Raw genomic sequence first — 26,465 nt, forward strand, 5'->3', positions numbered from 1 at the left:
AAGGCATCTTTGAGATCAATAACCATGAAGTGAGAGGTTTGGGGAGGTATGGAAGAGAGGAGGGTGTAGGGGTTAGGAACGAGTGGATGGGCAGGGACTAACGCCGCGTTAATCAGGTGGAGATCCTGCACTAGCCGGTATTTTCCTGAAGCCTTTTGAATGGGGAGAATGGGTGTATTACAGGGAGAAGTCGTGGGGATCAGGAGACCTTGCCCCATGAGGCGGTTGATGATGGGTTTTAGCCCCCTGCGATTACGAGTAGACAAAGGAAACTGGGGTTGGGCTGGGAGCTGGGAAACAGGTGGGGTCTTTTAGCCAGACAAGGACTGGAGGGTGATGTCGGGCCACCATTGGGACTCGGGTGTCCCAGAACTCAGGATTAACAGAAGAGGTCGAAGGGTCAACAAGCAGCATTAGGAAGGCCCCTGACGTAGGAGCCGATTCTGGGGATAGGTGAAGATAGGCCTTTAGCTTAGCGAGTATATCTCTCCCCAAGAGTGGAGTCGGAAAGGAAGGGATGACTAGAAAAGAGTGAGTAAATAGGCAGGAATCTAACTGACAGGATAATGGTTGGGTTTGGAGCGGACATGAGGGTTGGCCGTCAATGCCCATAACCGAAACCTGGGAAGGACATAAAGTGCCCCCGAAAGAGGGAAGAACCGAATAGGTAGCCCCCGTATCAACTAGAAAGTTGATAGACTTACCCGCTACCTGGAGCATTACCCTGGGCTCGGCTTGGGTTATTGGGGTTCCCGAGTCTGGGCGGCGTCAGTTATCTTCGAAGTTTAGCAGCTCCAAGGCCGGTGGGGGGCAGGAAGTCTCTCTCGGGCGTTCTGGTCCCCGGCCCCTAGGGGTCGGGGCCCGAGAGGCCCGGGGACAGTCGCTTGCCCAATGTCCTCGCTGTTTGCACAACGGGCACGGCTTGGAAGGAGGCCGCGGATTAGGGCACATTTTAGCCCAGTGACCTTCTTGGCCGCACTTGAAGCAGGCCGCCGGAGGGGGGTTTTGGGACCCCGAGCCCGCCGCCGGCCGCAGGGCCGCTACCAAGGCCTGGGTCTGATGGTTTAGGAGGCTTGCCTGAAATTCGGCCTTCTGTTTGAGTCTCGCCTTTCGGCTGGCCTCTGCCACCTCTTCGCGGGCATTGTATACTTTAAAGGCCATTTTTACCAGGTCTCGGATAGGGGTCTGAGGGCCGTCTTCAGCCTTGGCCAGCTTTTTTCGGATGTCGGGTGCGGATTGGGAGATAAAACAATTGGCCAAAGTAGCTACTCCAATGGGGGACTCAGGGGACAGTCTGGTGTATTGGACAAGGGCCTCAGTCAGCCGATTAAGAAACATGGCTGGGTTTTCATCGGGCCCCTGAGTCACCTCATCTAGCCTGAGGAGGTTTACAACCTTATGAGAGGACTCTTCCATCCCTTTGAGGATACACTCTATCATATAGCGTACTCTTGGTAACTCCAATTAGTGTCGGTGTCAGGAACTGCCTGAGCTCCTGGGGGGCGCTTGGGAGATGGATTGACACAGTGTCGCTGATTGGCCCGAGCCTTGGCTGCCTTCCAGATGGCCTGTCTCTCTTCGGGGGTGGTGGTAGACCCCAGGATGACATATATGTCCTGCCATGTTAAGACGTAGGCGCGGGTCAGACCAGTAAACTGCTTAATGTACTGAGTGGGGTTGGAGGAAAAGGATCCCAGCTTGGCCTCAATCTGTGCTAAGTATTGGAGAGAGAAGGGGACGTGGACTTGGGCTAAACCCTCAGCTCCAGCCACTTGTCCTAGAGGGAACAATGGGGTGGGGGGGTGGGGGGCTGTTGGAGGGTTGTTATGGGAGCGAGTGTGAGAGCTCACTGGAGGAGAGGGAGTGGCAAGGTGGAGGGGAGGATATAAGATAGGGTTAAGGGGAGGGGCAGGAACCGGAGAGGAAGGGGTGGGAGCTGGAGGATAGGTAGGGTTAAGGGCCAGAGGATCTGGGGCCGGCCGTGGAGTCTCGGGGGCAGGAACAAGAGATAAAGGAGTCTGGGTGGAGGGAGAGGGGGCCGTGGGAGAGGTATAGGGAGGGGGAGCCACCAGATCTTCTGGAGGAACAGAGAAAGCAGAGGACTCAGAGGTGGGAGGAGTTGGTTTGGCCCGGGAAGGTGGAGTCGGGGGAGCCATTGTGAGTAGGATTTGGCTGGGAGCGAACGTGGCGCACAGGGTAGGGCGAGAGCGCAACGCCCAAAAGGCCTGAACATAGGGGACTTCAGACCATTTTCCCGTTCTCCGGCAGTAATTATCTAAATCACGGAGGACATCAAAGTCTAACGTCCCTGTGGCTGGCCATTGTGAGTCGTTATCTAAGGAATACTGAGCCCAGGCCTGTGAACACAAAAAAATGAGCCGTTTGGAGCGGATATACCCCTTTAGTCCTAGGGTCCGTAGGTTAGCCAGTAGGCACTCTTAAGGGTGTGGAGTATGGGGGATCGGGTTTGAAGGCTGTCGAACCCATGGCGACCACGGGGCGTGGAGGTAACCCCCGCTGCCCGAACGTCTTTGGACGTGTCAGGGGGAACCGGAGGTCCGTGCAGCCGTTCGGAACGTCTTCCTTACGAGCTGGGGGACCGGGAAAGGCCGAAGCCGTAGGTCTACTCAGCCGCTTGGGACGTCTCCCTCGCGAGCTGGTGACCGGGAGGGCCCAGTAAGTGCGCACCCGTTACTGGGCCCTAGGAGGTGGTCGCCAGGGAGGGCAGGCCCCAAAGCCGAAGGGACTTACCCCGTATCCTGCCGTCCGGGGGGTTGGTCGGCCGCCTGGGTCCGGGGCTACCGCGGCGGTGTAGCTCGAGGGGGCCTCAACGGCGAGTGCCGGGGGGCCCTCACCTCGAGCCCCACGTTGGGCGCCAGATGTTAGAAAACGCCGCGGGAAGAAAGAGCCACTCTTAAGGACCGTTGGTGAAGGCCTTTATTGGGCGGTCGCTCTCGGGCAGAACTCCCGGTGAGCGGGGAGACAAAGGGAGTCTGCGAGGTATGAGGGGTGGGGGGAGATTTCATAGCCAGGGCGGGAGCTTAGGCAGGGTCTTTCCATATAAGGAAAAAAACGCGGCTACGGCAGCAGTCGGTGTCTCGGGACTCTGTGTCGGTATCCGATCGGACAGTCCATATAAAAAAAAAAGCGCGGGCTTTTATGGCTCTCCATGGGCATCCGGTCAGGCTGGGACGCTCAACCTGTCAGGTAGCAGTGATGTCTGCATGGAAAGCGTCCAGAAGCTCTGTTACATTAAAGGTTAGCTTTTGGATTCTGGCGCCTTTAGTCCTGACCACGTGTTCTTTAAGCCCCACGGGCCCGCCCCCAGCCGGTCCTCGACCCGGCCCTTCCGTCCGGCCTAGAGTCCCAGCACTTCCACGCCGCGCATGCTCACTCACAGCAGGCGCGCGGAGTCCAATGCGCAGGACCAGGGCCCCCTCCTCACGACCCCTCCCCTTGAAGCATCCGTCGCAGTGTGTTTGCGTCATCGCGCCACGCCACCACTAGAGCCCGGTTGAAGATGGCGGCAGCCGTTCTCAGTGGGCCCTCTGCGGGCTCCGCGGCTGGGGTTCCCGGCGGGACCGGGGGTCTCTCGGCGGTGGGCTCGGGTCCCCGTCTCCGCCTGATGCTTCTGGAGAGCGTGTCGGGGTTGCTGCAGCCGCGAACGGGGTCCGCCGTTGCTCCCGTACATCCCCCAGCCCGTTCGGCCCCACATTTGCCGGGGCTCATGTGCTTATTGCGGCTACATGGGACGGTGGGCGGGGCCCAGGTGAGTCTGTAGCCCGCCGGCCCTGTTGGTAGGTTGGCTCAGCTTGTTTTGCGCCGGGGTCTTATTGCCCTGTAGCTGCATGCAGTCGGGGGTAGAGGGAAGAAGAGCTGGGGTCAGAAGGCGGATCCGGGTATCTGGACGAGATTCACGCACTTCTTTATCAGCCGTAAGTAGAAGAAACTCAGGGAAGAGGAAGGACCTCGTTTTCTCTGTTGCTAGGCTATCGGTAGACGCTCATGAATGAGTTCGATCCCAGGCCCTCTTACTTACTTTAGGATCTTACTGTAGGATCTTTAGCTTCTTTTTCCTTCGGCAGTGTCTGTTTTGGGGATTGTTTCGACTGAGTGAATGGATGTATTCAGCAAATATTTACTGAGCTCTTACTGAGGGCCACATTCTGGGCGCTCCAGTTACAGATGCAATGGCGATGAACAAAATGTTATGAAACACTGTGAGAATTGTATAGTGGTATACAATAATTCCATACAATTGTATAGAATTGCATAGCCCTCTAATCTAATCTGGAACACTGAGATTTTTCTGAGGTACCAAAGTTTAAGCTGAGATCCGCAAGGATGAGTAGGGGGCTTGGTAGGGGAGGAAAATGGAAGAGGCAGTTCGGTCAGCGTAAAGTTTCCCTGGGAAGGTCCTCTGGTAGGAACTGAAAAGAAGGGCGTGGTGCTTGGGGTTTAGAGATGGAGAGGAAGAGAGTGGGTGCGATGAGGTGGGTAGGCTGTGGACAGGTCATGCAGCACTTTGTAGACTAACTTAGAAGGGTCCTTTGGATTGTACAGAGTAGAATCTAACATCATTCAGTCCTGTAAGCTTGAAACCCAGATGTCATTCTAGACACTTTCGTCTTGCTCACACACCTCTTCATGCAGTCTGTTAAGTCCTTTTGATTTTATCCTTTATGTAGCATTCAGATCTGTCCACTCTTTTCCATATCTTTCCCATTACCCCCATACTGGCTTGATCCCCCATTATCTGACCGAGATACTAATAAGATGTAACTGTCTAACCTATGATAGGTTCACCTTTAATATTATCTGCTGTGCTTCATCTTTCTCCCACTTAGCCTTCCCTAAATTCTACCCATTCTTTAAGACCCAGGTACATGAGGTCTTCCTTGTCTCACCTTTGTTACTCGGACTTTCCCTGCTCTATGCTTCCTTCCAGGAAGAGGGTTGTCACAACCTGCTGGGTGTTTCAATAATCTTTGAAAAAATAATAATCTAGCCCCAAATTTATCATTGATGACCTCATTTATTTATAGTAACATTAGTCCTCTTTGAGGGTGACAGGACTGTGCCTCTGGTAGCTCAGCCCAGTGATTCATGTGGTTCCTAAGTGTTTCTGAAATATTATCGTCTCTTCTGCCTGTAAATGTGTGATTTCCTTCATCATCTCTTTCAAGTCTTCCCCTTCTCCCTCAGGGTGAGCTACATGAACTTAATGCCTTGCTTATATTCTTTTAAGTGTCTGAAGTCTAGAAACATTGATTTTTAATTGAAGTGTAGTCGATGTACAATGTATCAGTTTATGCTGTACAGCAGAGTGACTCAGTTACATATCCTTTCTTTTTTATATTCTTTTCCATTATGATTTATCCTAGAATGTTGAATATGGTTTCCCGTGCTACACAGTAGGACCTTACTGTCTATCCAGCCTGAGTGTAATAGTTTGCATCTACTAGTCCCAAACTCCCAGCCCATCCTTTCCCTGCCCCCCCTTCCCTTAGAAGTATTTTGAGTGAAGAAGCTAAGGGTGTTGTGGGACACCCCTTTATTATTGCCTGCATCATATTTGGGGGTATATTTTGCCCAACTTGAATTTTTTTCTACTTGTGTTTGTTATATTGCATTCTCAGTACTGGGAACCATGTGGTGGGTTTCCTTCACTTCTCTATAGATTTTCATTCAACGGACATTTACTGTCTGTTATGTAGCTACTTATCCAGGTAGATAAGTAAGACACTGTTGTTTTCCTTGGAGAGTTTCTAGTTGAGATGAGAGTTGAAGGTTAGTAAATAGGCCTGGAGCTTGAGAGAAAGAGATCCATTGATTGACACATCTGTCTAAGCTTAAATCACCAACTTTGCTTTCCCACAGGTACTGTAAACTCAGTAGTTCCAAAATGGAACTAACCTTAGAACAGTTCACAGTTTCTGGCTTGCGTCCTAGCAACTGGTCTGCTAACTGGTCTTGCTCTCAGTCTTGCTCTTTTAATCCATTTCCCACAGCTGGTCCTGTTTCTTGCCTCTTAAAATCCTTAAGCACCTGGACTTCCCCGACTCCGCCTTTGCACTTACTGTCCTCTGCTTGGAAACCCTCCCTGAGCTGCTTCTCCATTCCCCACCCCACCCCCAACCCCCCACATCTTTTTAATTCAGTGTTTGTCACTGCCTTTAGGAAACCTTTCCAAACTACCTGTGATTGGCTACACTTTATTACACTATATTGAAATTATATATTCATTTTTCATATATACTTAGTACCTACACAACTGGGCTTTGATTTGTTTTGTTTTTGTGGTGGTGTTTAAAAAAAAAACCAATTTATATCAACAGATGAATGGATAAAGAAGTTGTACATATGCACAATGGAGTATTACTCAGCCTTAAAAAGGAGCATATTTGAGTCAATTCTAATGAGGTGGATGAACCTAGAACCTATTATACAGAGTGAAGTAGGTCAGAAAGAGAAAAATATATTCTAATGCATATATATGGAATCTAGAAAAATGGTACTGAAGAACTTATTTACAGGGCAGCAATGGAGAAACAAACAGAGAGAGTAGACTTACAGACATGGGGAGAGGGGAGGAGAGGGAGAGATATATGGAAACTTATATTACCATATGTAAAATAGATAGCCAATGGGAGTTTGCTGTATGGCTCAGGAAACTCAAACCAGGGCTCTGTATCAACCTAGAGGGGTGGGGTGGGGAGGGAGGTTCACTCACTGTTACCTCTTCACTGTTTCACTTCCTTGTCAGCTCTTCTAATGAAGTTCAAAAGGGAGGGGATATATGTAATACCTATGGCTGATTCATGTTGAGGTTTGACAGAAAACAAAACTCTGTAAAGCAGTTATCCTTCAATTAAAAAACAAATTAATTTAAAAAACAATTTATGGAAAATTACAGATGACACAAAAATAGAGAAATTACTAATTTTAAAACTAATTTTAAAAACTTAATTATTTTTGGCTTCACTGGGTCTTCTCTGGGTCTTTGTTACTGCGTTCGGGCTTTCTCTAGTTGCGGCAAGCAGGGACTACTCACTAGTTGTGATGAGCGCCTTCTTATTGCTCTGGCTTCTTTTATTGCGGAGCACGGGCTTTAGTAATTGTGGCACATGGGCTTAGTTGCCCTGTGACACGTCAGCGCATGTGAAATCTTGCCAGAGCAGGGATCAAACCCGTGTCCCCTGCATTGGCAGGCAGATTCTTAACCACTGGACCACTGTAGAAGTTCAAGAAAATTGTGTCTTGAACCACCCCTACCTTTGCTGTCTCTGTCACCCGGATCTAAAAGCAAACATTTTGCTCATCTTGTTTCATTCCCACTTTCCCAGCTCTGCCTCCAACCTCCCCTGCCCCCGGAGCATTTTAAAGCACATCCCACATTTCATTTCCCTTGTAATTGCACATACTTTGAAGGACAGAGTGTCTTGTTCCACCTTGTATCCCTAGGGCTTTGTATTGTCCCATTCTCTAGCCACTAGCCAATGATCTTTTTAAAAATAGTGCCAAGATTACAACATTCTCCTGCTTAAAACCATGCAGTCACTTATTGCACCAGGCCCTACATTGTGTCACCGCTTCACCTCCTTTTGCACCACTCTTGGCCTGTCTTAACTGGACTCCAGCCACCCAGGCCGACCTTATTTCTGCAGCAGCTGAGGCGACGGCTCCTCACATCCTTCACCCTGCTGGGCATCTCCTGGGAAGTGAGCTGTGTGTTTAGGTCCCAGCTTCCCCACCACTGTTTCAGAGGGGTCATTCCTAAGCACCCTGCTGAGCACTGAGCACATGGTGGTCCTCCTCATTTCCGTCATTTTCTGTCACATTGTTCTGTTTTGATTATTTATAGTCTTTATAACTATTTTAAATAAATTTATTATCTCCCGTGTTCTCTCTGCTCACCCTGTGTAAATTCCATCATACTTACTTCCTTGCCCTGCGCCCTTCGTTGTACTTGCTGACGACACCCCGACTGTTAAATACAACTCTGTTCATTTGGTGCATGTGCCTGCACAGCTCAGTGCAGCTGGAGAAAAGTGTGTCCGGATTGGCTGGTCTCATTTTAAATTCAGGGCCATCATCATCTCAAGTAGACTCTTGCTGTTGCCTAGCAGTCCTGTTAGATTTCTTTCCTCTGCAACCTCTGATGACTTCTTTTCCATCCTCACTCTTAGCTGATGATGTTGCTTCCTGTTTCACTGAGAAAAGAGGAACAGTGGGATGGGAATTCGCATAGGTGCCACCACCACCACGTCTGCCAGCTTACTGATGTCTGTGCCCTGTGCTCTGGTGTACCTACCATTATTAGGGGTGAGCTGGTTCATGCCCATACTAAGGCTGGGCCTCTGCTTGTACATGACGTCTATCCCCTCTCCACTTAGGCAAGTTCACTTCTTCATCATCAGCTTTTCCCTTTGTTAGGTTGTTTTCAGCATATAGCTCAAAACTGCTTTAAAAAAAGTGCCCCTCCAGCTCCTGCCCCATTTCTGTACTTCTCTTTATAGCAAAACTCCTCAGAAGAGTTGTTTGCAATTGTACTTTCTCCCGTTCTTTTTTTTTTTATTGAAAATTGCTTTGAAAACGACTTGAGATTTATAGAGAATTTGAAGGAATATACACTTCACCCAGATTCCTTTTAATGTCAACATTTAAAATGCATATTTTTTCTAGGACCATAAAGGAGGAAGTTGGAGATTGGATGCCCTTCTATTTCTTTAAAAACAACATTCCCTTACCTGACCACATTCCATCATGCAACTCAGAAAGTCAGCGTTGATACAATCTTATTCCAGTTTTTTCAGTTGAGCTAAAAGTATCCTTTATAGTAAGAGAAACATTTCTTATGATGTTAACATTTAGAATTTTATTTATTTTATAGGATGTCCCTCAGATTGGTTCATCTGCTGTTTTCTGGTCATTAAGTTCAGGTTGTACACTTTTGGCAGGAATACTGCAGAAATGATGTGACATACCTGTTACATTTTATCAGGCAACACGTAATGTCTCTTTGTCCCATTACTGGTGGTGGTAACTTTGAATCATGGGTTAAGGTGATAGTTGCCTTGTATCTTCATTACGAAGTTACGATTTATTCCTGTGGAAAGATTGTATATTTTTCTGTCTTGTTACCCTTTCACCTACTTGCCCATTAAAGGTAGTTGCTCCCTGTTTACCCCCACCAAACACCTCTCTGCCCTTTAGCCCTCAGTTCAGTTCAGTTCAGTCACTCAGTTGTGTCTGACTGTTTGTGACCCCATGAATTGCAGCACACCAGGCCTCCTTGTCCATCACCAACTCCTGGAGATTACTCAAACTCTTGTCCATTGAGTCAGTGATGCCATCCAGCCATCTCATCCTCTGTCATCCCCTTCTCCTGCCCCCAATCCCTCCCACCATCAGTATCTTTTCCAGTGAGTCAACTCTTCGCATGAGGTGGCCAAAGTACTGGAGTTTCAGCTTCAGCATCAGTCCTTCAATGAACACCCAGGGCTGATCTCCTTTAGGATGGACTGGTTGGATCTCCTTGCAGTCCAAGGGACTCTCAAGAGTCTCCTCCAACACCACAGTTCAAAAGCATCAATTTTTCGGTGCTCAGCTTTCTTGACAATCCAATTCTCACATCCATACATGACCACTGGAAAAAGCATTGTCTTAACTAGATGGACCTTTGTCGGCAAAGTAATGTCTCTGCTTTTTAATATGCTATCTAGGTTGGTCATAACTTTCCTTCCAAGGAGTAAGCGTCTTTTATTTCATGGCTGCAGTCACTATCTGCAGTGATTTTGGAACCCCAAAAAATAAAGTCTGACACTGTTTCCACTGTTTGCCCATCTATTTCCCATGAAGTGATGGGACCAGATGCCATGACCTTAGTTTTCTGAACATTGAGCTTTGAGCCAACTTTTTCACTCTCTTCTTTCACTTTCATTCAGAGACTTTTTAGTTCCTCTTAATTTTCTGTCATAAGGGTGGTGGCATCTGCATATCTAAGGTTATTTATATTTCTCCCAGCAATCTTGATTCCAACTTGTGCTTCTTCCAGCCCAGCGTTTCTCATGATGTACTCTGCACATAAGTTAAATAAGCAGGGTGACAGTATACAGCCCTGACGTACTCCTTTTCCTATTTGGAACCAGTCTGTTGTTCCATGTCCAGTTCTAACTGTTGCTTCCTGACCTGCATATAGGTTTCTCAAGAGGCAGGTCAGGTGGTCTGGTATTCCCATCTCTTTCAGAATTTTCCACTGTTTATTGTGATCCACACAGTCAAATGCTTTGGCATAGTCAATAAAGCAGAAATATATGTTCTTCTGGAATTCTCTTGCTTTTTCGATGGTCCAGCAGATAGGCAACTGCAAATCTACTTTTTTTTTTTTTCTATAGGTTTGCCTACTCTGACCATTTCATAGAAGTGAATCATAGAACATGTGGTTTTGGGGATCTGACTTCTTTCCCGTAGCATAGTGTTTTTAAGGTTCATTCCTGTCTCAGAACTTCATTCCTTTTTATGACCAAGTAATATTCCGCTGTGTGGATATGCTTCATTTTGTTTATCCAGTCATGGTTGATGGACATTTGGGTTGTTTCCACTTTCTGGCTGTTATGTGTAATGCTGCTATGAATGTTCATGTACAAGTTCTTTTTAAAAAAAATATATTAATTTTTGGCTGTGCTAGGTGGTCTTCGCTGTGTGGGCTTTCTTTTTAGTTGCAGAAAGCAGGGGCTACTCTTGAGTTATGGTATGCAGGCTTCTCACTGCAGGGGCTTTTGTTGCGGAGCACAGGCTCTAGGGTGGGTGGGCTTTGGTGGTTGCTGTTTCTGGGCTTTAGAACACAGGCTCAATACTTGTGGCACATGGGCTTACTTGCTCCGAGGCATGTGGGGTCTTCCCGGATCAGGGATTGAACCTGTGTTCCCCGCACTGGCAGGCGGTTTCTTTACCATTGAACCACCAGGGAAGCCCTGTGTACGAGTTCTGATGAGAACATATGTTTTCGTTTCTCTTGGGCATATACTTCGGAGTGGAATTGTTGGGTCATAGGTAAAAGATGTTTAACCTTTGAGGAATTGCTTGACTGGTTTTTTTTTTTTTTTTTTGCATTTATTTTTATTAGTTGGAGGCTAATTACTTTACAATATTGTAGTGGTTTTTGCTATACATTGACATGAATTAGCCATGGATTTACATGTATTCCCCATCCCGATCCCCCCTCCCACCTCCCTCTCCACCCGATCCCTCTGGGTCTTCCCAGTGCACCGACCCTGAACACTTGTCTTATGCATCCAGCCTGGGCTGGTGATCTGTTTCACCCTAGATGATATACATGTTTCGATGCTGTTCTCTTGAAACATCCCACCCTCGCCTTCTCCCACAGAGTCCAAAAGTCTGTTCTGTACATCTGAGTCTCTTTTTCTGTTTTGCATATAGGGTTATCGTTACCATCTTTCTAAATTCCATATATATGTGTTAGTATACTGTAATGGTCTTTATTTTTCTGGCTTACTTCACTGTATAGTGGGCTCCAGTTTCATCCATCTCTTTAGAACTGATTCAAATGAATTCTTTTTAATGGCTGAGTAATATTCCATGGTGTATATGTACCACAGCTTCCTTATCCATTTGTCTTGCTTGATTGTTTTCTGAAGTGACTGCACCATTTTCTATACCCATCAGTGCATGTGAGCATATCAGTACATCTCGCTCTCAACTTTCCTCTACTCAGGGGACCTCCTTACAGAAGGCCTCAGGCCCACGCCACATAAAGTGCTCTCTGCCTGCCCTACTCCAGGCTCTCCTTTCCTTCCTCAGTCTACTTTATTTTCCTCTTTCCATCCAACATGCTTTTTCTTATTTGGTCACTTGTTGATTTTCTGCGTCCTCTAACTAGAATATAAGCTCACTAGCACCTCAAACAATGTCTCACATGAAGTAGGTAAATAAATGTTAAGTGAATCAACACTTCCCCTTCATGAGAACCAGGGACCTTATTTCTTTTACTCAGCTCTGGATTCCTTCATCTGACTCAGTGCATAAGATGTGTTTGTTGAGAGAATGAGTGAAGAGTACCGTTAGGAAGATAACAGGGCTGTCAAGAGGAGTCTGGCCCTTCAGAGGGTGGAGAGGTTACTTGTGGGGGCCCTGAAGAGGGAACCTCTTTTCAGGGCTCCCAGAATGTGCGGGAAGGAGGTTCTCTCTGACTTGTCTGTGTGGGCATTAGTGGCTCGAAGGAAGCCAGACCAGGAGGAGGATTTGGGGTGAAGGAGTAAGGGATCACGAGCTCCGTGTCCAGTCAGCACGCATTTAGGGATGCTCCTTTGTGCTCAGTGATGTCCCTGGGAGACAGAGGGTCAGGAGTCTGTCTTTGAAGTCTGGTTGCTGGGCTGAGTCAGACTGACTAACCCTCTGTGTAGCCCTGATTTGCTGGCTGGGAAGTGGGAGGGCCAGATGAGATGTGACTTGAGGAAAGCCCATGGAACAGGCTGCTGTGTGTGCCCCCTACTGAAAATGGGGCAGAGGCTGAAGGTGTCAAGGGGAGTGGTCTCTGGGCTTCACTGGAGGTATGACTTAGAACAGGCTGGAAAGGCTGGGGCAGGGACGGGCTTGGAGAAATCCTGTGTCTTTAGCATCCTGTTCCTGACTGTTTTCTTTCCTCCAGAACCTTTCTGCTGTTGGGGCGTTGGTGGGTCTCAGTAATGCTCGTCTCGGTTCTATCAAAACTCGGTAAGTCTCTAACCCTGTGTTTTCTCCAGGGGGGGATGTTTCTTTAGGAAGAGGGCCATCCATCTGTCCATCCATCGTCACCACCCCACGGAGCCAGGAGGTTTCTCCACTCCCAAGGTGGAGCGTTTGATTCTTTTCATGAGCTCACTTGCGTTGAACCCCACCTATGGCGGCTTCTGAGAGTCCCTCAGCCCAGCTTCTGTCTGCTTCTTCCCTTGCTGCCCATGCCTCACTTCAAGTCCTCGAGTATCTTGGGAATGAGAAGCTGCCATCTGGAGTCAGGTCTCACTCTGCCCAGTGAGAGTAAGAGGGCGTTGAATGGCTTTCTCTGCAGTCTGGCCACCTCTTCTGTGTCGCCACTCACCTCTGTCTCACCAGGTTTGAAGGCCTGTGTCTGCTGTCGCTGCTGGTGGGGGAAAGCCCCACGGAGATGTTCCAGCAGCACTGCGTCTCCTGGCTTCGCAGCATCCAGCAGATCTTGCAGGTGAGTCCACCGCCTGGCCTCTGCCCCCGCCCCCCCAGCCACGCCCTGGTCTCCATTCAGACACAGCGTTACATTGAGGTGGATACTTTCAGTTCCCAGCAGGTTCTTTCTAGCAGAATAAGCCGCAAATAGAAACGTGCTTTTAAAGATTTTGTTATTTTTATCCACTGGCTTATTTTAATTCATCTGACCTTTCACACACTCACTGTGACCTCTGACTGTTTCACTTCCTTGTGAGCTCTTCTAATGAGTGACATCTCTGAAGCTCCTTTCTTCAGGTGTTGGATTTTTAGAATTTGTTTATTTAAATTATTTTTTTTGACTGTGCACGGTGTGGCTCGTGGGAATCTTAGTTCCTCAGCCAGGGACTGAACCCACACTCTTGGCGGTGAAAGCTCAGAGTCCTAACCACTGGACTGCCAGAGAATTCCCCAATTTTTTTTTTTCCTACTCCTCTCTTCCTCTTTTTTAAAAAATTAATTAATTTATTTTAATTGGAGGCTAATTACAGTATTTTGGTGGTTTTTGCCATATGTCAACATGAATCAGCCATGGATCTCTTCCTCTTTTTAACGTTTAAATTTGTTTCTACTTTTACATCCTTTGATGACATCCCCACTTCATTCTTCCACAAGTGTGTTCTGGGCACACACAGCAGGCTGTGTGCTGAGTTCTGGAGAGATGGTGGGGAGATGCAGTTGGACCCTGCTTTCATGATGTTTAGAGTCTCTTGCAGGGGTTGGGAAACTATAGCTGTTTCCATATAGTAAAATATTGTAGGTTTTATGAACTGTATATGGTTTCTGGTTGGTTTTTTTTTTTTCTTTTGGCTGTGCTGCATAGGCTGTGAGATCTTAGTTCCCTGACCCAGGGTCAAACCTGAGCCCCCTACAATGGAAGCAAGGAGTTATTCCATTGGACAGCCAGAAATGTCCATAGTTTCTGTTGCTGAGTGTTTCTTTGTTGGTTTGTTTTTCAACCCTTTAAAAAATGTAATAGCCATTCTTAGCCTGTGGGCTGTGCAAAGACAGGCATCCACAGACCAGAGTTTGCTGACCTGTGTTCTAGTGGAAGAGAATAATTATACAATGAGTGTGAAGAACTAAACTGTGGTGGGTGCTCTGGAGGTAAAGAAAAATAACAGTTCCCTGAAAGCATGTTAACGAGAGACTCTGAGCCAGACCAGGGTGGTGTGCGTGTGGCGATCAGGGTCAGTGGTTCAGGGAGGGCTTTTCTGCTCTGATGAGTAGGAGTACATTGGGCTGAGAAAGTTTCCGGAGTGTTCTAAGTGTGCAGAAGCCCTGAGAGAAAAGGCATTTGACTCATTTGAAGAATTTAAAGCAGGCGAGTGTGGCAAGGGTTGATGAAATGCAACTGGGGAAGTAGGTAGACGGGGACTAGGCCAGGTGTGGTGGTGTAGGCATATTAAGAAGTTTGGCATTTATTCTTGGAACAGCGGGAATTCATGGAAGGTTTTGAGCAAGGGGAAGGAGGTGGTGGTGGTGGTGGTGGTGGTGATGGTGATGTGAGCAGATTTTCATTTGGAAATGCCACTCTGGCCACCATGTGGAGATAGGATTGGCAGCAGAAAAGCGGAGCAGTGGACACTGAAGCCAGATTTTCCTGGGATGTGCAGTGAGCGGGAGAAAGCCTGGGACTGGGGAAGATAGACAGTCCTGTCAAGACATCTGGCTTCACTGGTAGGGGAGAGAAGCGCGGAAATACCTGAGATCGGGCACGTGGAGTACGGGCTCAGGAGAGGATTTTCATGGTGGGAGAGATGTTTAGGATGGGAGCAGGCACAAATGCCAGTGGGAGGAATCCTCCTGAGGGGGCTGGAGACAGGGAGCTAGTTAACAGTGTGAGGGGCTTCTGAGAGGAAGGGGTGGAGGAGGGATTGTCCCCAGATGGAGGAACATCCACTCTAGTGGGATGAGGACCAAGATGGAGTTTTCAGTTTGGTGGTGGGAAGCTGAGGGAGTTCCCATCTTTGGGCTTCAGGCTTCTCTGAAATCGTAGGTCAGGTTACACAGCAGTGATGGTGCTGGAGAAGAGCTGAGCAGCGGAGGGAGCTAACCAGTGCGAGACGCAGTGGGAGTGCCAGACGGTGTTGAGGCCCGTTTGTGGCTGGTAGACCCACCAAGTCTGACTTCCTCACAAGGGTTCTTGTTTGTTTCATTCACACGTGGCCACTGGTCTAGCAGGAGGTAATGTGCTGAACACTTTTTCCTTAGGTATATGTTAATTTGTTAGGAAAAGTCCTCAGACTTCAAACCATTTTTCCTCCATGAGTTCAGGGTAGGTTTGAGCCAGCCACACGTAAGCTTGGCGAGATGGGGCGACTCTGTTGTGGCTGAGACTTTGGTCCGGGAAGTACTCTCTCCATCCTAGCAAGGGGATTGTGGTGTGGAAGCAGCAAGAAACTCTTGAGATCATTTAGTGAGATCTTTAAGGTGTGGCTTTGTTACTTTTTCTTCCCCCACCCCCCAAACATTCCTAGGACCCCGACACCATGGTCCTAAAGTGTGCACACACATCCTTTCTCTGGATGAATGTGTTACTCGGTTGCTCCATGTCTCTGATACACTCTGTCCCAAGGGGATTTGACAGGAATGGGGGCAGTCGCTGTGGAGTTTGTCGGAAGCTCCATGTTGTCATGTGGCTCGTTCCTCCTCCTCTCGGTGACCTTGATGGCCAGGTGGGAGCATGGGCTGTTGTCGCTGTTTAGTCCCAGGACCCGCCCCCCACCATGGAGCTGGCTGTGACTGTGCTAAAGGACCTACTCCGGTATGCGGCCCAGCTTCCTGCAGTCTCCCGGGACATCTCCATGAACCACCTCCCCGGCCTCCTCACCTCCCTGCTGGGTCTCAGACCGGAGGTGAGCTGCCTCCCAGCTCCTCGACCCTGGGCCCCTCCAGTGCTTGCTGTCGTTCACACCCACTGGATTAGAGAACTTGATGGGAAGTGACTGGGGAATGGGATTGAAGAAGTGAGAAGAGGGAGGGGCTGAAAAAAAGTGTAAGGAGAAGAGACCCTGAGGGGTGGTGGGGTGGAGATGGATGGGTTCTGGGGGCACTGGGCTCTGCCTGACCATCTGTTCTTCCCACAGTGCGAGCTCTCAGCGCTGGAAGGAATGAAGGCCTGTATGACCCATTTTCCTCGGGCGTGCGGGTCTCTCAAAGTAAGTGTTCATAAAAACTCCTCTTCCTACCAACACGATTGCTGTCTTACTTCAGGTTCTGCCACTGGGATTTATAAACATGTCTCCACAGCTCTAATTATATCACCTGGTAGCTTTATTTACTTATTTTTTAAAAGTTTCTAATGATATCATTTATTTATTTTAGGCTGTGCTGGGTCTTCATTGCTGTGCACAGCCTTCTCATTGCAGTGGCTTCTCTTGCTGTGGAGCAGGGCTGTAGGGTGTTTGGTCTTCAGTAGTTTCGGCCCCAGGTTCTGAGAACAGACGGGCCTAGCCATTCCGTGGCATGTGGGATCTTCCCACTGTAGGGATCAAACTGTGTCTCTTGCATTGGCAGGTAGATTCTTCACCACTTCACCAGGGAAGCTCTCACCTCGTAGCTTTAAATGCATTCTCATTTAATTTTCACAGATGAAGAAACCAAAATTAAATAACTTGCCTAAGGTCTGAAGCCAAGCCCAGACTCTCCCCCCGGACTCTCCTCTCTCTGCCCTGCCTTCTCTGTACCTCTAGGATGCCCTGCCCATTTTTTACCTTCCTGTTTTACTCTGTTCCTAAAACTCGTTGTAACTGCCTCCAAGAAGCCTTCCTGACTTACTGTTTCCCTACGTCAGCTTTCCCAGCGCTTTCCTCTCCTGCTCCTGACTCATCTCCCTCTGTCCCTTCCCCACCCGGTTCCCTGGGCTGTGGTGGCCGTGTGAGGGGTGCTGAGCAGCAGGGCTGTGCTCAGTCAGATAGGCAGGGTGGACGTGGGTCCAGGCAGGAGGAAGGAGGTCTGCGAAAGAATTAGAGTTTTATTTTTAAGGAGATAACAAAAACATATAAATGGTCATCAGATTCAGCCAAAGCAGTAACAGTTAAAGGGCCTCTGGGATTGGTACATTTGCTGTCTGCAGGATAATTCTGTTGCCAACTTGTATCTAAGAACAAATAGGTGTTCCTCTCCTGATTAAATGTTCTCTCTTGCTTTGGTATACTCATCATTGCTCGACAAACCACTGGGTTTTCACAGATGGAAGCACAGATCTGTGGATAACTGGAATTAGTGGCAAATTAATAATTTTTTTGTGTAACTCATGTGTTTAATCACAGTAAGTGATATTACTATACTTGGTATTGCTAGTTAAGGGGGAGTTTGCCGTTCAGGTTTTCTTGAAAGTCAAATCACTTCTTCTGTGACCAAGTCAAAAAAGTAAAAATAAACAGAAAGGGGGCTGGTACCCACGACGTGCCAGGCCCTCTGCTGTGTGTCTGCCATGCGTCATCTCATTTTACAGTAATTCTGTGGAGTTGCTGTCACCAAATGAAACAGGAGAGGGGCCCAGAATGGTTTGACTGACACAAGCCTATGTATCTGTAGTTGTCAAACCAGGGTGTGAGCAGGAATTGCTTGCCCTTCAAGCCTGTGTTTTTTTCACCAAACCGAACTCCACAGGTGGTGTTAAGAATGTGGACAGGATTGGCAGCTAGGCTTCTACACTGACGGTGGCTCTGCTCCGCTGTTGGTGGCATGGGAAGGATTGTGAGCGTGTCACGGGCCTGTGCTGTTGTCTGGGAGTGTCCTTACTGCTTACTTGCAGTATTTGAAAAGCCCCAGAGCACATGGTATTTCTCCATGAACGTGGGTCATGTCCTTATTGATGTCTTGTTTTCATAGGAATGCCACTCCTGACAAGTGATAGAATCTTTGGTTAGCAGGGCAGAACTTTTTGTCAAGAAGGCATTTGGAGTAACTCAGAGATTTTACTGATTTTTTGTTTTGTTTTTTTGCTAGAGTTTACTAAGTTTAGTTAAAACTGCCTTTCTTCTAAAACTGTAAATTAACTTCTCGAATTACACAGGCTAGCTCTGTGTCTTTGACTCTTACTGGTGACGGTTTGTGAGATTTTACTGCATAAGCCTGCTTCTGTTGAGCTTGGTTTGGGATTCTGTGTCTCCCTCCTAGAGAAGGAAATGGCAACCCACTGCAGTATTCTTGCTTGGAGAATCCCAGGGACAGAGGAGCCTGGTGGGCTGCTGTCTGTGGGGTCGCACAGAGTCGGACACGGCTGAAGTGACTTAGCAGCAGCAGCAGCAGCAGTGTCTCTGCATCCCCCCCAGAAAGTGAAGGGAGAACTGAGTGTTACCTCTGGGGTCAGGATTTGAGTAGTCAGACTAGACTGTCTGTGAGTCCTCTGCTTGTTGTTTAGTCGCTCAGTCATGTCTGACTTTTTTGTGACCTGTGGACTGTAGCCCACCAGGCTCCTCTGTCCATAGGTTTTTCAGGCAAGAATACTGGAGTGGGTTTCCATTTTATTCTCCAAGGGATCTTCCTGACCCAGGGATCGAACCCAAGTTTCCTGCCTTGGCAGATGGATTCTTTACCACTGAGCCACCGGGGAAGCTAGGGCCCTTAATTTTCATTGTGAGTGGTCAGGAGAATTGATCTATAACTCACAGCCTCTTGTCAGATGGCATTTTTGAAGGCATGGCCTGCATATTGAGTACCCTGTCCAAACCAAGCAACAGAACTTATGCTGTTACAGCATCCGTATGCCTTTATTTCTCTGAGGACACAGCGTCTTCTGGAGAATGCCCCTCTGTTAGGGGTTTGGCTTTGTCTGTTGCCAGCATGGCAGACACGAATCTGTCGTGCACAGACGCCCCAGGGGCAGTTTGTACTGGAACATCTTGCAGACCAGTGCTTGGGAAGTGGATACCTAGAGTGTGTATCTGCTCTCTGTTCCACCCCCCTAGAAGCTTCTAGGGCAGCTGCCGTCTCCAAGTTCAGGACTCCTCCCAAATGAGGCATCTCAGCTTTCTGGGTCCATGAAGTCAGTCTATCCAGGCTTCATCTCTCCTCCTCCTCAACACATTGATTATTTGTTCTGGAATGAGTGGGAAAACTCACCCCCCTCTTGAGGGCACCAGGACATAACATGTACACACACGTGCTTTCGTTGCTGGTGAGATGACCCAAGTGAGCCTTGGTTTGCCTTACTTTGGTTTGCATTGCAGGTCATTTCTGGTGGAACTGTGTGGTCAGGGCCGTGTCCCTGCACTCTGCTTGACCGCAGACACATAAGCAGACCTTTGTTGGCCTCAGCGATCTGGCTTCCTGGGTCTCAGGGAGAGTGTGAGCAGGAAGTTGGTCCAAAGGGCTGAGTGCCAGTGTGGATGAGGCTTTGGTGACTCTAAGAAATAGCATCCCTGGAGAAGCCGGTCAGGAGCCCAGCGGGTGGTTGCTGCTTTTGGTTTGAAGTGTTCAGAGCCCTGTCCCATCAGACGTGAACGTGCTGTCTAGGTTGTTGTAGGCCTTCTACCCTGGGATCAGCTGTCACAGTGCTCCTCTCTCTCCCACTGAGAGTCCTGCAGTGGAGCCTGGAAATCCAGGTGTGGTTCCTGCCCCAGAGCCTCAGCAGGGAGCCCTAGAGGGTGGCTGCTGAACCTCACTCTGCTGGGCTCTGCGCCTGCTCCCTGCTGTCTGCCTTGTTTTCTGGAAGTTGACTTTTGTGCCTGTGATGCCCCGATCCTGGTGGGGTCCATACACACTCGCCTGGGATTTAAGGCCCAGCCTGCTTCTCCATGGGCCCTGTGGGAGACTGTCACTCTCCTCACTGTGTTGGCCCCTCCATCTCCTTACCTGCCTCCTCCACTTTCTCCCAAGCCCAGCTCAGTCCCTCCAGAGCCACCCTCTTTGGTTCCAGGTCATGATTTTTCACACATTTGTCTTCCTGTTACACCCACTGACAGTGGAAATCCTTTTCTGCTTCAGTGTTCTTAGTCTTTTTGTGCCGTGGATCTCTTCTTTGGATGTTTTTCAATTAGTAAAATACATGGAAGTGTAGGGAAAGTGTGGTAGAATGTACATCTTTGTTAACATGTCAAGTAACAGAATCCAGCAGCAGGTCTGATGAGTCCTGAAGTTTCATGATAGTGATGCCCTTGAATGAGATGCCTGTTGACAGCTGTGATGTGAAGTCAAAGTGAAAGATCTCTGCTGGTGACAAAGGGACTGCTAATACTACTGTGGCTTTTTGTCTCTGTTTACAATTGAAAGAAAAATTTACATTTTATTTATAGGCAAGTGAAAATGATTTTTTCCTGTCCATGTTCACAGGTCCCTTTGATTCTGCCCCCAGATAAGTGGGGCCCCAGTTACATGTTTTTTCGTGGGCGCCGCCAGGCAGCAGGCGGGTCCTGGTGACTGACTGGCCAGTTGCTGCTCTGAGCTCACTGCCCCCGTTGTGCTGGTCTGCCTTCCCTTCTCTGTCGACTTGGTGCTGCTCTCACTGCTCCCGTCCCCGGCCCAGTGCTCCTGGTCTGAGCTGGCAGGGAGTTGGGGTGTGGAGGCACCTGCCGTTCAGTGCTGTGTCCTTTGGGCCTGAGGGTGATGACTGTCACTCTGCAAACGTTGGAGGAGGGGCCCCACGGTCTGTGGGACAGCCCCCGAGCAGGAAGGCTGAGGACAGGGGTCGGCATTCATTTTCTACCACGAGCGCGTGTCCGCTCCTGGGCACGGCGTCCCCAAGGGTGCGCTGCTTGCTCATCTGCAGGAGAGAGGAAGGCCTGAGATCCTGGGCCTGGACCCTGCTGCTGGGAGGGCCGGGGCTCTGAATCTGGCCCTTAGAGCTGACTCCCCAGCCTCCCCCTCTCTCTCCCGATGATCCAGGGCAAGCTGGCCTCGTTTTTCCTCTCACGGGTGGATGCCTTGAGCCCTCAACTCCAGCAGGTAAGGGGAAGGAGGGAGATAGCGGGGAGCCTGGGGTCTGAGCAGGTGCTTTCCCCCACCTCTGTTTTCTATTGCCGCTCTCTCCGTGTCCTCATTCCCCTCCCTGTTAACGCGCAGTACACACCAGTAGGGCCTTCTGCCTTCCGGTCTCCATCTGTGTATTTCTGCCCCTTCTTCCATTCCATCTCTCTTCCAAGTGCTCTGACCTCCATCTTCCTGGGCACTGGTGGGGTTGGGATCCATAGCTGGGCTGATTCCCTCCTGACTGGGTCCCCCCTCTCTCCGGCAGTTGGCCTGCGAGTGTTACTCCCGGCTGCCGTCTCTGGGGGCCGGCTTCTCCCAGGGCCTGAAGCACACAGACAGCTGGGAGCAGGAGCTGCGCAGCCTGCTGGCCTCTCTGCACAGCCTGCTCGGGGGCCTGTATGAGGGCGCAGAGGCAGGTAGGGCCCGGTTGACGCTCCGGGGTGGGGGGTGAGGGGACCAGGGGACTGGTCCAGACAAGAGGGGCTGCTAATTTCTAGGCAAAAGGCAGTAGGTAGAATATGGGTGGGTCCTCCACCTGAATGGAGGTGGGGCTGGCAAGTACAGGTGGCTGTGTGTCTGTCCAGCGCCCATGCAGTACGAGAGCCCTGGGGTGGAAACGTTGCTGTCCCCCTCAGAAGATGCGGATGCCCACACCCTCCTCCAGCTTCGGCAGAGGTTTTCGGGGCTGGCCCGTTGCCTGGGGCTCATGCTCAGGTGCGTGAGGGAGTGAGGAGGGAGGCAGAGGGCCACACTGGGGACCCCACGCTGAGGAGCTCCCTGCTCGATCCTCTCCAGCTCCGAGTTCGGAGCACCGGTGACCGTCCCTGTGCAGGACATCCTGGATCTCATCTGCCGGACCCTCAGTGTCAGCGCCAAGAATGTCGTGAGTGGAGCCGGCCCCGCTGGCAGCCCCTCTCGGGACCCTGGGCGGCCAGGCATGCAGGCTGGGGCTCCCACAGTGCGTGGTCCTGACTCGTCTAGCTGCTCTCGCTCCCGTGCTCTTGACCTGCGCCCGCTGGCGTGAATGGGCTCCCGTGCTGTGGGAGCGCTTGGAGCAGGTGCTTCCCCGGGCGACAGTGAGCTGGGTGTCCACCGAGTCACCGCCGAGGGCTCCGGCCTGCCTGCCCCATCGTCCTTCCCTGGTCTGTCGAGGACGGTGTTTCATCCTGTCGGGGGAGTTGGGCCGGGGGTGGCTTCCTCACGTGCGTGTATGCAGTCTTGTGCCTCCACCCTGTCTCTGTTTCCAAACTCCCAGTCTCACTCTCTTCCCTCACTCCTCATTTGCTGGTTTTCCCCACAGAGTCTGCTGGGAGACGGCCCCCTGCGCTTGCTGCTGCTGCCCTCTCTCCACCTTGAAGCCCTGGACCTGCTCTCGGCACTCGTCCTTGCGTGAGTGGGGTCGGGAGGAAGCGGCGCAGGGTTTGGGACATGCTGGGAGCGGGGGTCACCGTTCTGTCTTCACCCCCAGGTGTGGAGCACGGCTCTTGCGCTTCGGGGCTCTGATCAGCCGCCTGCTTCCCCAGGTCCTCAATGCCTGGAGCATTGGGAGGGAGAACCTCGGACCAGGCCAGGAGAGGCCCTACAGGTGACCATCCAGGAAGGGAATAGAGAGGAGGGGCGGAGGTGGGCGGGTGCTGCCGGGCTGGGGGCGGGACGTGGCCTCCCCCTCACAGGCGCCCTCTGTGCCCCTGCAGCACCGTGCGGACCAAGGTGTACGCCGTCCTGGAGCTCTGGGTGCAGGTGTGCGGGGCCTCGGCGGGGATGCTGCAGGGGGGTGCCTCGGGGGAGGCCCTGCTCTCCCACCTGCTCAGCGACATCTCCCCGCCAGCGGACGCCCTCAGGGTGAGAGAGGCCTCCCAGCGCCCCTGGTCCTCACTCGATCCAGCCTCCCGACCGTCCTGCCTTCCTGCCGGCTGGTGTGTGATCTGTGTTCCCTTCCCCGCCAGCTGCGCAGCCCCCGGGGGAGCCCTGACGGGGGTTTGCAGACCGGGAAGCCCAGTGCTCCCAAGAAACTGAAGCTGGATGTGGGGGAGGCCATGGCCCCGCCCAGCCACCGGAAAGGGGACAGCAATGCCAACAGCGACGTATGCGCAGCTGCACTGAGAGGTGGGTGAGGCCTGTGCCCGGCACCTCGGGGCTGGGAGGGTCTGGGAACACTGAAGGGACCGGGTGTCCTGGTGGAGGGGGTGGAAAATACGCAGACCCGTCTAAGAGCCTGCCGAGGGGCTGCACTCTTCCCCAGGGCTGCAGGTGGGTCCTGCTGTTGGATGGGGTGCTGGTGTTGACCTGCCCCTCCGGGTCTCAGGTGTTTTCGTTTGCACATCCTCTGTCCACGGCGTGTGCTCCTGTGTCCCAGAGGGCGGGGGAGGAAGAGGACCAGACCCCTGCCCAGCAGAGCTTGCATGCCCCAGGCCCGCTGCTGGAAGCAGAAGTGACTTTCCTTTGGGTCCCGCATGTGTACTGCCCTCCAGCGCTCCCCATGTGTAAACTCAGGTTTATAATGTATCTCCATCTGAATTACATAACATTCACAGCTTTGTGTAGTAGAGGTCCACTCATGAGCCCCATTTTATAGTTGAGAAAACAGGAGTCACGTGACTTGCCCGAGGTGGGCAGAGCGGGCGCTGCCCTAGGCTGCCCATCGTGTCAGCCTCTCACACTCGTCTCCTCCCCCAGGCCTCAGCCGGACCATCCTCATGTGCGGGCCTCTCATCAAGGAGGAGACTCACAGGGTGAGGGGAGCCTGGTCCCCGCTGGAAGGGGTACTGGTGGGGGTTCATTCGGACCTGGGCGCAGGCCCTGGCGGACGGGCGGGTCGTCTGGCAGCATCTCCAGCTGTGCGCTCTTTCCTTCCAGCGACTGCACGAGCTGGTGCTCCCTCTGGTCATGGGTGTCCAGCAGGGCGAGGCCCTCGGCAGCTCCCCGTACACCAGCTCCCACTGCCGCCGTGAGCTCTACCGCCTGCTGCTGGCCCTGCTGCTGGCACCCTCGCCTCGCTGCCCGCCGCCTCTCGCCTGCGCGCTGCGGGCCTTCTCCCTGGGCCAGCGTGAAGACAGCCTGGAGGTAACTGCTACGCAGGCCGCGTCCACCTCGGTGTTGGCCCTGCCCGCCCGCAGCCCTGAGAGCCCGTGTCCTGATCCTTGCTCTCGCCCCTTCTTCCCCCAGGTCTCCTCTTTCTGCTCAGAAGCCCTGGTGACCTGTGCGGCTCTGACCCACCCCCGAGTTCCTCCTTTGCAGTCTGTGGGCCCCACCTGCCCCGCCCCGGCCCCAGTCCCGCCTCCTGAGGCTCCAGCTCCCTTCAGGGCTCCAGCCTTCCACACTCCGGGCCCCCTGCCCTCCGCAGGCACCATGCCCTCCGCAGGCCCCATGCCCCCAGCGGGCCCCCTGCCCCCCACACGCCCTGGACCTCCAGCCACAGCCAACCACCTGGGCCTGTCTGTGCCAGGCCTGGTGTCTGTACCCCCCCGGCTCCTTCCTGGCCCTGAGAACCACCGGGCAGGCTCCAGTGAGGACCCTGTCCTGGCCCCGAGTGGCAGCCCCCCACCTACCGTCCCGCCAGATGAGACTTTCGGGGGGCGAGTGCCCAGACCAGCCTTTGTCCACTATGACAAGGAGGAGGCGTCCGACGTGGAAATCTCCTTGGAGAGCGACTCTGATGACAGCGTGGTGATTGTGCCTGAGGGGCTGCCGCCCCCACCCCCGCCCCCCTCGGGCACCACGCCCCCGCCAGTAGCCCCCGCTGGGCCACCTGCAGCCTCCCCTCCTGTGCCCGCCAAGGACGAGCCAGAAGAGCTGCCTGCAGCCCCCGGGGCCGCTCCCGCCCCCTCCCCCGCCTCCTGTTCCCGGCCCGGTGACGCTGCCGCCACCCCAGCTGGTGCCAGAAGGGACGCCTGGTGGGGGAGGCCCCCCAGCCCTGGAAGAAGACCTGACAGTCATTAACATCAACAGCAGTGACGAGGAGGAGGAGGAAGACGAGGAGGAGGAGGAGGAAGACGAGGAGGACGAGGAGGAGGATTTCGAGGAGGACGAGGAGGAGGAAGAGGAGTACTTTGAGGAGGAGGAGGAGGAGGAGGAGTTTGAGGAGGAGTTTGAGGAGGAGGAAGGCGAGCTGGAGGACGAGGAGGACGAGGAGGAGGACGAGGAGCTGGAAGAGCTGGAAGAAGTGGAGTTCGGCCCGGCAGCCGGGGACGGGGAAGGAGGAGGGCCTGTGCCCCCGAGCCTGCCGCCTCCGGCGCTGCCGCCCGCCGAGTCTCCCAAGGGGCCTCCGGAGCCGGGACTGGAACCCGGGCTGCTGTTGGAAGTGGAGGAGCCTGGGACCGAGGAGGCGCCTGGGCCTGAGACGGCCCCCACGCTGGCCCCTGAGGTGCTCCCCCCCCAGGGGGAGACGGAGAGGGAAGCCGGGAGCCCCCCTGCAGGGCCACCGCCTCAGGAGCTTGTGGAGGCGGAGCCCTCTGGGCCACCAGCCCTGCTGGAAGAGGGGGCTGAGGGTGGGGGTGAGAAGGTGTCACCCCCGGAGGAGGCGGCGGCGGCAGCGGAGGCGGCAGCTCTCCCCCCGGAAAAGGTGAGGGGGCCCGGCGGGGAGGAGGGGCGGGAGCGACACGCAGCCTGACCCGCTGGGCCTGTGCCTGCCACTGTTCTGAACTTTTTGTTTGTCCCTGGAAGGAGCAGGGTGACACCGCTGCCATGCTGGCCGACTTCATTGACTGTCCCCCGGACGATGAGAAGCCGCCACCCGCCTCAGAGCCTGACTCCTAGCCCCAACCCCCTTCCCCTCCCCTTTTCTTTTCCAATAAATTTACATCCTTCAGTAGCGACTGCTGCTTCTGCCTTTTGCCACCATGCTGTCCCCAGCCAGAAGCCCAGGTGTCTGCTGGGCTTGGCCTTTACCCACAGTTTCCCAGGCATCCTGTGATCCCCGCTATCCATAGAGGAGCCACTGACCCACAGGGGTCGCTCTACAAGCCAGTGTCAGAAGTTGAGCGTGTTGGCCCGCTGCTCTGGGTGCGTGCTCGGTTGGCTGGAGAAGCAAGCAGCCCTGCTTCTGTTAGTCCAAGGGTGGGGATGTGTGGGACTGTGTATCCTAGTGAGTGAACCTGTTAAAACACACATACATACTGCCTTGGTCTAAAGGAGCAGGCTGAGTGACTGTGATGGAAGTTTAGAGAGTTATGAGAAGGTACAGAGTTTAGTCAGGGATTCTTGTGAGTTGGAACCTGGGGCATCCCAAATTACAGGGGCATCCATTGTGGGTCTGGATTATGTGATCCTTGCAGTGACAGCCCCCGGCAGGAATCTGACAAGCTCACTGC

General features: G+C 52.0%; 1 protein-coding gene across 1 annotated transcript; it reads left to right on the plus strand.

Annotated features, from left to right (window-relative positions):
• Positions 1-3,363: 3,363 nt before the first annotated feature.
• Positions 3,364-25,966, plus strand: PELP1 (proline, glutamate and leucine rich protein 1). Its single transcript, XM_020912977.2, is given in 18 exon segments — positions 3,364-3,769; positions 12,671-12,735; positions 13,114-13,219; positions 15,948-16,097; positions 16,329-16,400; positions 21,073-21,132; positions 21,422-21,572; positions 21,741-21,870; positions 21,952-22,039; positions 22,457-22,545; positions 22,625-22,741; positions 22,851-22,998; positions 23,103-23,262; positions 23,833-23,888; positions 24,013-24,219; positions 24,322-24,965; positions 24,967-25,717; positions 25,819-25,966. Coding segments are annotated over 18 exon segments (3,336 nt in total). The 5' UTR covers positions 3,364-3,520; the 3' UTR covers positions 25,912-25,966.
• Positions 25,967-26,465: the final 499 nt, after the last annotated feature.

Source organism: Odocoileus virginianus, chromosome 17 (genome assembly GCF_023699985.2).
Source record: "Odocoileus virginianus isolate 20LAN1187 ecotype Illinois chromosome 17, Ovbor_1.2, whole genome shotgun sequence".
NCBI classification, from domain to species: Eukaryota; Metazoa; Chordata; class Mammalia; order Artiodactyla; family Cervidae; genus Odocoileus; species Odocoileus virginianus.